This window comes from Vicia villosa, linkage group LG3 (assembly GCF_029867415.1).
Source record: "Vicia villosa cultivar HV-30 ecotype Madison, WI linkage group LG3, Vvil1.0, whole genome shotgun sequence".
Taxonomy (NCBI): domain Eukaryota; kingdom Viridiplantae; phylum Streptophyta; class Magnoliopsida; order Fabales; family Fabaceae; genus Vicia; species Vicia villosa.
In genome coordinates, this window is record NC_081182.1 from 91,539,063 (window position 1) to 91,551,138 (window position 12,076).

The following is a 12,076-nucleotide window of genomic DNA, read 5'->3' on the forward strand; positions in this document are numbered from 1 at the left end:
TAATGGGTGGAAATTCTACATTTCCATGGGAATAAAAAATAATTTGAAAGATTACTTTTAACATTTTTGTATTTATTTTAAAAATTTAAAACTATAAATAAAATAAAATTTTAAAACATTCATAAAAACCTTAATAACTTGTCAAACAAATTGATGAGTATTTTTCCAACAATAACATTCCTAAGAATAATATTTCCAAAATTGTAAATTTAATTCATCAAACAAACACACCCTAAAATTAATCTCTTTGAGAAAATGCGCCCGCATGTATGTTTTTACACTCATGTTCAATAAATAAAAAAAATCAATATTTTGCAATTATTTATAAACGTAATAGGGAATAATACATATATATAATCACGATCATACAAAAATAGCATGCAAATAACAATATTATGAAGAATTCTCACCGGACTATGTATCCATGAAACTCTATTTTTCAATGCAAGTTTTACCTTAATCAACATGCATACTTGTACAGAGTACTATACCAAAACATACCAGAGAAAGTCAGAAAAATGTTTAACAATGCATTGCAGTAAAAAATGTTGAATGTTAATTTTTTCCCCTAAATCTGATGAGAAATTATATTCCTACCAGGTCCAAGGAAGGTGTTATTCCTTCTGGATGTTGTAGAAGCTCCGTTCAATACCTTCTGAACACGCAGATGAAAGACGTAGCTTTCAAGCATCACCTGACCCGACGACAAGCAAATTTGATCATTAAAATGATTTCCGTTTACCTTGTTTCTTCCATCAGGCGGACTAACTTTCATTTCTGTATAAAGAAAGAAGAATAGGAGACACATTTTGAAAATAATCAAAGATCAAAATATAGAAGAAATTAGATTTGTAGACCAATGAACTGCATACCTTCATTTCTAATTTTACATCTAAGAGGAGTTTTTGTTTCAGCATCACAACTGCTCCTGGTGAAAATTTCAATTTCCTAAGCATATATCTCATGTAATATGTATTATGAGAGTGTTGACACCAGCATAGCATCTAAGAATGAGAAAAAAATATACTAGTAGGACTTAAGAATATTCGTACTTTCTGTTATCTTCTGGACTTTCGTGTTTGTCAGGTATCTTCAGTGACGAGGACATCTCCTCCACATGAACAGGAGAATAAACTGTTTCATGACACTCTGTTGTCTTAGGATTAGTGTTATCCGTGCATTCACTTTTTCGTGCATCATTATTGGAAGTTGGAGCATCTTCTTCCATTTTCTTTTCACAGGATATTTCATTCTCCCCCATAAAAATATCTTCTTGATCAAAAAAATCGTGTCTGTCTTTTTTCAATTTCATTTGTCTTTCTCCTTTGGTCGCACTTCCCTGTCCTGACATATCAGTAGATGAAGTCTCACAATGAAAACCACCATTGTCTTGAGGCATTTCTTTGAACTGAAAATCTGAAGATAAACTTGGTCCGGTTGGCCAGGAATGAAAACTCGGGAATGGAGTTGGACTGTCAAATGCAGACTTTTCCAAGGTGAAACTGCAAGGAGGAGAATCGGCCATGCTTGCAGCATTTTTAAATCCAGCAAAGGAAGGACTAGCCCTGTATTCAGGGGTTGTAAAGACGGTGAAAGGATCTTCAGCTCGAGTATTGCAGCCAAAGACTGAAAAGTTTGTCTCTAAATCTTGATAGAATGAAGTGGTAACAGAACTTCTATCAACAGAAGCATATCTTTTCTCAAACTGCCAGCTGTTTTGTGCACCAATCTCTTCCTGGAGAATAAAGTTTGAGTGATGAGAAGGTTTTTGCTTTGATGGATTTGGAAGACTTCTGTTCTTCTCTTCGGGAGTACTGCACTTATGACTAGGGCTTGCAAAAAGCTTTCTTTGTTTTCTTCTGTTCTCTCCTGTTACTAGTCTTGACGGCGAATGCACGACGTACTCACCCCTTACTGACAAAAAATAGACATTCCAATTAAGATTGGTAGTGGTATCAATGTCTTATGACAGAACTGTTTATCATATATATGACTCTTAAGAATGTGCATTGGTGTTTGTGTTTGCACGAGCGTCTGAAAGAGAGAGAAATAATATAATACCAGCAGTGGCTGAGCTTGACTCTCCGCTGATATATCATTCAAAAATAATAGTCAGACACAAGTAACAGTACAAAGAAACAGATGAAATCACCTTGAAACACAGGATTATTCTGATTTTACCTCAACAAGCTCGAACTGTCTCTTACATCTTCTGGAAATAAATTTTGCGCATTGTTCCCATATGATCTAAAACATTTACGACCACATAAAAACATAAGCAAATGCTCATCCCACAATAGAGTGTGCATCTAAGAATAATGTTCATACCTTGTCCTACTAGCACCACAGAAGTTAAAATCATCATCAAATTGGTCTGTCGAAAATGAAGCCAATGGCTCTGAAGATAAAGAAAAGGAGCATAGCAATAAACACCAGCACAGAATGGTATATAAATCATTACTTATGTCGATATGTTATGGACTCACAAACAAATGATGTCACATGTTACATGTTCATTACATGACATCACTTCTAGGAATAAGTGAATCAAACTGACTATTAATCACAAACTTGATGTAGAAATAACTATCGGCACCGTGATAAATATGGAAAATTGTAGCACCGTCTGAGCATAACCAACAATTGTGTAGGTAACATCATTCTTAAGAAAAATAAGAAATACAATTTACATGTTAATGACGTGTCAAATGACCAGACAATTCTTCACAGATATTAGGTACATGACAAAACAGAAGAATGGAAACTTATGGTGGTGAACCAACTAGAGCGGGTGGAAATTAGATAAGGTGTTGTCAGTGCCATTGATGTTCAAAGAATACTTTTGAAAACAGTGACATAAATTTAAAATGATAGCTTAAGCAAGCAAGCTGTACCATCCATGTTGAAATCTTTCCTTGCTGTTGCTGAAGGCCTACAGAGCCATAAACAACAAACAACCATCTTTAAGACAAAAATATCATTATAAGAAACAAGCGAAGATATGCAGAGTGCTCAAATACAATACATAAATACCATTTCTCCGGAAGGAGGTCTTCAAAACCATAACATTCCCTTTTGAAAGCCACTCTTTTCAATGGTTCAGGAGATTTACAATTCATTTGAAAAGTATTCTCATATGAGGTATCATATCCTATCGCTTCGTCAAACTTCTCGTCAAGGAAGATAGAACATGCTATATACATAACACTAAGGGGTTAAATATCTTTCAAATATCCATAAAAATTGGTATGCCTTGAATTGGAAAGGTGAATGTGTGACCATGAAACTAGGCTAAACCTGGCCTTTAAACAAATTAAGTGTACTTAAAAGCTATACATTGTAGACAACTTGTGCAGGTTTTAACTGAATCATTAATCCAGGAAATTAAACTGATACAAGTTAGATAGGAATGCTACTTTTATTATTTCCCTTATTTTCTGGGGAGAGGCATTATAAACATTTCAGTTGTATTGGATAGGAGTTGTAGAACTATATAGTTGCTGTATTCCCAATAAGTTAGATGACGTTAGATAAGCAAAGCAACAAATGCATAAAGGTTACTGCTACGTCTTAAGATGTAAGATAGTGAAACGAAAAAATAGGAAGCTTTAAATTACCATTCCATGTGTCTTCATTGTTTTCATTATTTTCAGTCTTGTGGAAGAACTCTTTACTAATGGAAGGCCGATTTTTGTCAACATGGTCATAAAAATGCCCGTGGTCTTCAATAACTTTTGAACCTTGATTTAATTTTTTTGATGGGAAACTTGAACTGATAGGTGAAACCCCAATATCTTGCATCATTGCATCCTATAAGTAATGTGCCACATTGCATAGTTTCAATATTAAAAAGGTGGAATATAATGATGCAATTCAACCACTAGAGAACACAAGAGGTCTGACTTTGACGTAGTCAGAGGACTAAAAGTGGCAAAGAATAAAAGAATCAGATACAAGGTTAAGTAGAGGTCGGCATACACGGAATTTCACTTTGTTCCATGAAATCAGATATCACTCCTTTTTCAACCAAAAAAAAAAATCCACAACTATATTTTGCTATTTAAACCTTCTCAACTTTGGTTTAAGCTGAAAAAATTAACTTTGGGCAACTTCCTGGTGTATAACTCCCGCCATTACGGAGTCCAGAAACAATATTTTTCAACTTTGACGTGGGAAGTTGAGAAAATGTTTGCTAAACCTTACCCACGTCAAAGTTAAAAGTAGATGTTTTTGCTTTTCAACTTCAATTAAGGGAGTTAAGTGATATACAATAAATGGGGCTCATTGAAAAGGTGAGAAGCTTCATGGTGTTAAGTGTAATTTGGCCTAATATCTTCAATGATATTACCATTACCAATACTACTAAGTCAGCATCCTGCTTAAGTGAGACAGATACTTTTCCTTACAAAACATTAAACTCAATTTACGGGGGTGGCTATGAAAGCAAGATAAATATTTCAATTTAGCAAATATTCTTTAATTTAAGAATTTCTTAAGGTAAAAGATAAAAATAAAGCAACGAATATATTCTTTAATTTAAGAACTTCTTAAAATAAAAGAAAGAAAAAATAGATCATTACTATATCTATCATACTATGTAATTCTTAATTAAAAGAAATAAGTTCCCTCTCTTACCCTACAAAACCCTCTATCTAAACATACCGAAAGTCCAACCCGCCCTGCCTATAGATACAAAGCTAATACTTCTAAATCAGATTCTCCCTAGGTGCTTTACAATATTGTGTATACATTTCATTTTATAATTGATGATTGTGGACTAACTTTAAGATCAACCTACATTATAGTTTTATACTATGGATGAGAAGATAAATGATTCTGATGTAAAAATCATGAAAGCATTTTAAATTTTAATAAAAGAAAAGATGTAAATTCTTCAGGCACAAAATCATAAATGGAATATTTATAGTAGTTTAGGTATGGCATGAAAACTAACATATAGCTTCAGAACCTGCAGATAAAATTATTAAGCAAAGTAAAACAAATGTATATACAAAAAGCATTTTCTTTACCACTTCAAGTTCAATGTCATCCAACACGTGGCTAAGATTCTTTAACTTTTTCTTCTTTCCATCCTTCAGAAATGGAGAGTTTCTATATGGATTTCTGCCAACCACCAATTCCAAAACATGTTAAAAAAGATTCTGTTTATCTTGGCTAGCAGCCTGTGAATTTTACAACGTTACAAACCCGCTTCTGTTGTGTTGTTTACTTTTGTTTCAACCTCAGAGAATTTCAATTTTATATTCAAGACCAACATCTTAAAAGTGGAGGCTGTTTTTATGAAACTAGAGGAATGATAGTCCAAGTCATTCACTAGTATATGACACTGTTTAAAGTAACACTAGCTAAAGTTAATACCTCATAGCAATTTCACAAGTAGTTTCCCTAATCACCCACTAGGAATGTTAAAAATATCTATTCTTTGCAGAATAGACTTACAGAAAGCAGGAATTAACAAGTGATCTATCTTAAAGATTATCAATTTAGTTACCTAGCCATTTGTTGCGGTGAATGAACTGGTGTCTCTGTTCCAACTTTACCCAAACCTAAAAGGATTTTGTTGATGTTGTATGAAAAAAAATGTCAGTAAGTAACAATTGGATAAACAGTGACATAAATAAAGTTCACTTTATCTGAATGTTAAAGCACATCATGCAGTCATCTAAGAAATAATACGTGTAAGAGAAGATATATGTTGAAAATATTAAATTGTGAAAAACATACTTAATTTGAGCGACAAAGACCAAAATTGACTGTTTCAAAGATAATATGATATCCAATTTCTGAACAAGAAACGGATATGACTTTTGGTTTTGTTGCTAAATTTGAACATTACAAATTTAATCACCATCACCAGGGTCAAAATTTTACTGTAAGAGATAATTTTCAGTTTGCAGTTTAGCTTTATGTCAAATTTAAAAGGGAGCTATCCATATATTTCATACATTCTGCTGATGAGTATATAACATGAGGGAATAAAATAAGTTCAGTAATCCTATGAATAATGCAATATGAAACATGAGGGAGTAAAATGAGTCAAAAGCATGACTTACCTTGAAGTGAAAAAGAAACATGATCTTCACAGGTTGGAGACTTTTCCACAGTGGGATTAAGCTCATCATCACAAAGCAAATCAATGACAGATAACTCTGGGTCTTTGAACAACGAAAAATAATAGGTGAGAGGAAAAAGTTTGGAGGATGATGGATAGGGTGATAAAAAATAAAAAGAAAAGTTAGATGTTAAAGAATTTCTAGTATTATGGCCTCAACCAAAAAATCTTTGAGATGATCTAAACTTTACTGTGACAAGAAACACCATAGTACCGGCAGCATACACTTCTGGAAGTATCAGCATACCCTTGTGGAATATCAATAGTATGCTACTTACATGGATCAGTTGCTGTCTTCCGATGGCTTGGTGGTCCATCAAAAGCAGTACTCTGTTGATCAGGAGCCCTTGATAAAACCCTGTCATGCGATAAAATATCAATACGGTGAATCGCAAGATCAAATTCGTGGTGGTTGAAGGATAGCTTAAAAATAACCAAGCCAATCCATTTAGACCAATCCCCTGGTATTTCTGTCTCATTCTGCCACCCCCAAAGAAAAGAATAGAAGAAAAAGAGAGATCTGCAGAGGGAATAATGGGGTGCAAGAACCAAAACAAACCAATTAAAAGTTAGGATCTATTGGGAAAAAAATCCAATTCCCACGTTGATTAGAGAAAAGCTCTAAGATGAGTTTATAAAGAGTGACACTCCTCAAATTATATCACTTGGTTTATATTTAAATTAGTTTGGTAGTTCTAAAATTTCCCGAGCCAAAGACACCAAAGCAACTAATGAAGTCTTAAAAATCCCAACTTCACCAATCCAAATACCACACACCCATATAAGGAAAGAAAAAGGCATAGTGCAGTCATCTAAAGCCATTCAAACAACAAGTGAATAAACATATATTTGACATATGCTTCTAGATTAATTGAGAAGTGAGAACACCTTTTATCTGTTTATTTGCCACAGATGCCTAACTAAGTAGAACAATTAGTTAGAAGAAACAAGAAAACAATGCAATCATTCTCTTTGGTCATATAAATTTTAAGGCTCAATAACAGTAACATATAAAAGTATTCACTTACTTTTTTGGTGAAGTTTTAATCTGGCCGCATAAACGTGCTCCTGCTTCTGTAACTAATTCACCATATGCTACATATCTCAGTTTCAAATTGCATTTAAATGGAACCATTAAAACTTGGCAGTTTACACAGCAGAAGCAAATGTACTAGAGCTCATACTTTCTTCTTCAAATCCGCAAGCATTTACAGTAGTCTCCTCTTTGGCGGATATTCTTGGCTGATTTCTTGAGACACTGCCTGGCATCGCAGAAAAGACGTCTCCTTCGTCCCTCCCTTTCACTATTGTACAATTTTGGGGAAATTGATAATTTTAGTAAACTGAACATAAACAAAAAAGAAGCATGAAGTCATCAAAACAGTAGAAACAAGAAAGCACTTAGAAAGATAATTTGGATAGGAATCCTAATAAATCTTTTTCCCCGCCATATCACATGGCTATCTCTACAGAAATCTATCAGATCAGAGTCTCAATTTACTGAGCCTAACATAATGACTTATCAACCAAAATTAGCATCCATTTTTCAATATAATGAAATCATTCCCATCTTAGTTAGTTAGTAAAACATGAAAATCAGGAGAAATAAAGTGAGTGGATAATACAATGCAGACATGATTTATTTTCGCGAAAATCTCATGATACAAAACCATCTCTCTTTTGTAAGCAAACAAGGCTAATCCTTAATAGGTTTGGGTGATATTTAAGGCAGCTGTCAACTTCTAATAACCCTCCACTAGCTGATGTCATCCACGTTTTATGTATGGTCCAAACAGAACAATATTGGGATTTGGGAAACTGCTTAACTGATCAATATATGTCACATAAAAATAGAAGTATGTTTAAAACAACAAGCAAGTCTCACTTTGCAAGACTCTAAAGAAGCAACACAACTGCTACGCAGAAAGAATATTAGACACTTACCATTATGACCGACATAATTGCATTCCTGCGCATTCTTTGATAAGTTTAGCAAATTACGAATGTCCAGAGACTGATGCTCTTTGTGGATTTCTCCATCCATGCCTGAACTTTCAGCATGGTTATCTAAGCCCTTCATCTGAACATTTTGTTGTTGACGCCTCCTTTGCTCAAAATATTGCTTCTGCCTGGTAGAAATAAGTATTTGAATAAAATGCATGAGCAAACAACAAAAAAACTCAGAAGAATAAGTCTTTCAAGTCTCAACCAACAAGATTCTACTAGTATAAGTACAATTAACATCTATATATTTTACCTCTTCTGCGTAGACATCCACGACTGAAATTTCCCATCTCAGTTCAAGTGACGATATGCACCCGATAGATAATATGATTGGATAGCAAAGGAAAAACAAGCATCGTGTCAAGTCCTCGGTTACAACACGTTGCAATTCAAAAAGACATTACAAGCCAAAAAATCTCTTCTACCAATAGCAAACCATGAAAATCACGTTCACAATTTATGCTAATGGAAATAAAATAACTAGTTTATTTTCAGAAACTTCATGATTTTCATGACGTGTAATCATCAACAATCAAAGTATATAATCTTCTGGATCAATCCAAGTCTTACTTATCACCATTTCAATGCAAGAAAATAGGCATGTTAGAACACTGTTAATCATTCAAATAATATTCAGCCTCAGGTTTTTCTCTCTAATTTTGCAGTATATAACATTGGGATTGAAATCATGTTAAAGTAAGCACAAAAAAATAATTCAAATTTCTACGAAAAGGAAAAAAAACTCACAGCATTAACTTTCCGCCTTGATCCTCCCATCCATTGCAACATCTTGCAGAATACGATCTAAAACCTAAACGAGGAACGAATCAAAAATTAAATCTCCAAATAAACGCAATTCGAAATTTGATTGAAAAAAGTGTGGTTCAAGGAACCGGTGAAATCATCATCAAGCGAACGCGGGAGAGAATCTGCAATCATGGAGGAAATGGAGAAAAGGAAGATGAAGAAGAAACCTGAAATGGTGAATTGAGAATTGAACGTTCTGTTTCGGAGCTTAGAGAATAGAAGATGCGCGTTGAAAGGTGAAATTGGTATGCTGAGGAAGCCGTTGCTGTGGTGAAAAGTGAAAACCGATTAGCTAGTGGCACCGCGGGAAGAGGCTCAACTTTCCTATCAGAAATATTTAAAATAAATTTTAAATTTAAATTCGTATTTGAATAAGGTAAAAAAAATTCTCAAATCAATGAATTAAATTTCTTTTTGGAAATTTTTTTAATCACTTTTAGACTTAAACTAGTAGTTCTCATTCGAGTTTTGTCAATAAAAATAATGGAGATAAATTTTATTTAAATATTTAAAAAATTAGGTTATTAGACGTGTAAAGAATAATAAAATAGTAAAAATTATAGTGACGATTGTAAATATATTTGTCATCCTTCACTCAAGAAGTGGAGCAATCTCGTAATGTTTAACTTGAATCATAATAGAAGACGATTTTATCATTTAAGATTTTGATGTAAATAATGTTGGGGATAGACAGATTTTGGAGAAAGAAAGAAAAGAATAATTGACAAGAAGTTACGCAATTGAGAGAGAATAAATTGAAATGTAGTGAGTTAGAGAGTTGGTTATATACAATGCATGTGTTGCTTGTTCAACAAGTAATTGCTCATAACAAACTAAAAGTTGAAAACAAACACCTCTAATTAACTCCTCCTAACATAACAAACTTTTATTAGGATAGCTTATATTACACTCAACATCACTTCTTAATTCAAGCTATCAAAAGTCATGACTCCAAGTTTCCTTCTCAACTTTATGAGTTGCAATCTTTTAATGGCTTTAGTGAGGATATCAACCACTTGTTCTTTTGTTAGGCAATACACAACTTCAGGCTTCGCTTTGGTGACTTGGTCCCTAATAAAGTGAAGTTTGATTTCTATATGCTTGTTCTTCTCATGTGCAATTAGATTTTTGGTTAGGTTGATTGCTGATTTTTTGTCTATTGGCAGCTTGATTGACTCTTCTAAATTGACCATCAAGTCATTCAACAACAATTGGAGCCAATTTGCTTGACATGCTACATCAGCACCTGCTACATCTTCAACTTCACAACAAGATAATGCAACCATTGATTGCTTCTTTAAGCACCATGACACATGTGCTCCTAGGATTTTGAAGATGTATCCAATTTTACTTCTCCTATCAATCTTCTCACCACACTATTTAGCATTAGAAAAACCAGTCAACTCGAGCTTATTATTGCCTTTGCCTAACTCGAGCTTATTATTGCCTTTGCCTAGTGGAAAAAGGAGACCATAATGTAGTGTGCCATTTATGAATCTCATTATCCATTTTGCATGAATAAAGTGTTGTTTGAGAGGATTGCTCAACGACAAAGTCCATAACATCCGAATCTACGATGTCTTTTTCTTGGGGGGTTTATGTTTTTGATCTCGTACTAAAGAGGATGTTTCTTTAACACCCACACGCTTGACATTTTTAAGAGGACTAGTGGATATTATGTTCCCTTGTTGGAATGTCTTCCTTTTTATTTTCCCCCCAGAGTATCACATTGGCAATATCACTTTTAGGATCAGTTAGCCATTTCTCGAATCTTTCCACCTTTTTCCTAGCATGAAGGGATTTCTTCTCAGCAATGGTCATCAGAGGAATCCTCCGTATAAGAAAAACAATAAAGATGAGAAAAAATAAACATATCAATATAAAACAATCAATTTCACATACAACTTACTCAAATAACTACCCATCTTAGTATCATGGTCATCACTCTAGTCATACTCCACCATTTCACTTGAGCTCATGATGTAAAACTCATCCAAGAGCTTAACACCCTCTCTTTCCATCCAAGATCTTGCAATGGAAGTCGTTTATCGGTATAGGGTCACTGATTCTCATTGGTCTCCTCAAATATCACCATGGAATGGTTTCCTCTTCCCTGCCACCTCATAAATTTGTCATTCTAGTTTTTATAGTTGTTGGGATGCGGGGTGAAAAGAACCCCCAACAAGGGCGCCTATGATCATCTTGTTATCCTTGTTTATGTTCTTAATTCCATATAATTAGAAAAAGATGCCTACATTAGGCATGATCTCTAAGTATTTACACATGATCTCGAAAGCCATAACGAAGGCCCACATTTAAAGGAGTTCAAAATCGAACATGGTAAAAAGAATGAGCACTTCCAAATCATAAGTGACTTAGAGTTACATATATAAGAGTTATCCCTTCGAACCATAAGGTGCCACCATGTAGGCAATTTCATCTTTAATACATGGCTACAATAAAACATCATTCTCATCTCCTATATTGACATGTTTATACTCTTACGAAAGGATGTCACGATGCCCTCAGAGTTATACAGGATTCTAAAATCTTTAAAGCCACAATTGTTTGTACTATTATCCGCCACTAATAGTCTTGTTTTTCCTCTTAAAAAATATGGCAAAATAGGGTCACAATAACCGATATAATCATAACTACTATTAAAAATCCAACCACTCCTAACTCTATGAGGTTATAATCAACCTACCCATATGGTCATTTCACATTTTATACATAATGTTTCCACATTTCCCAAACTCCATTGTGGGTACTAGGTTATATGACATTATCGTTCTCATATAACTTTGTGATGATCACCATTCTTAGAAAAAGAAAGGTAGAATACAAAAGGAAGGAAGGGATTCAATACTTAAAAGTGTGTAAGTTGATGACGAAGATAAGGATGAACTTGAAGAAGAAAATCTTTAGAGAAGTAGAGAAGACGAAAAAAAGAAAATGGAAGAGAAAAATATGATTTGCCTATTTACATAAGCCATTAGGATGAGTAGGCCGTCATTACTAGGCAATAGGTTTGCGTCTACTTCTAGGGAGGCGAAGCATCAACGACCCATGTTACAAGCATGTAAACACATTAATGTTATGTATTATATACACCTTTCCAATATAAACCCA

The 12,076-nt window shown here is 34.0% G+C and overlaps 1 protein-coding gene across 1 annotated transcript; it reads right to left on the reverse strand.

Moving 5' to 3' along the window:
• Positions 1 to 353: 353 nt before the first annotated feature.
• Positions 354 to 9,186, reverse strand: LOC131662157 (uncharacterized). The gene is made up of 18 exons (XM_058931862.1): positions 9,112 to 9,186; positions 8,885 to 8,948; positions 8,078 to 8,262; positions 7,318 to 7,437; positions 7,162 to 7,213; positions 6,412 to 6,491; positions 6,075 to 6,176; positions 5,513 to 5,567; positions 5,031 to 5,124; positions 3,618 to 3,810; positions 3,034 to 3,193; positions 2,895 to 2,932; positions 2,329 to 2,398; positions 2,182 to 2,247; positions 2,062 to 2,087; positions 1,053 to 1,914; positions 873 to 928; positions 354 to 777 (listed from the first exon to the last, which is right to left on the reverse strand). The coding sequence occupies exons 2-18, from the start codon at positions 8,887 to 8,889 to the stop codon at positions 569 to 571; spliced, it is 2,373 nt and encodes a 790-aa protein (XP_058787845.1). The 5' UTR covers positions 8,890 to 8,948; positions 9,112 to 9,186; the 3' UTR covers positions 354 to 568.
• Between the last annotated feature and the right edge of the window lie 2,890 nt (positions 9,187 to 12,076).

Bases quoted from the DNA above. Each gene is read 5' to 3' on its own strand.
- LOC131662157 (XM_058931862.1), bottom strand. The intron at 6,177-6,411 runs GTAAGTAGCATA...CGTTGTTCAAAG, and splicing joins GAAGACAGCAACTGATCCAT to ACCCAGAGTTATCTGTCATT. The intron at 3,194-3,617 runs GTAATTTAAAGC...TTATGTATATAG, and splicing joins CAATGAAGACACATGGAATG to CATGTTCTATCTTCCTTGAC.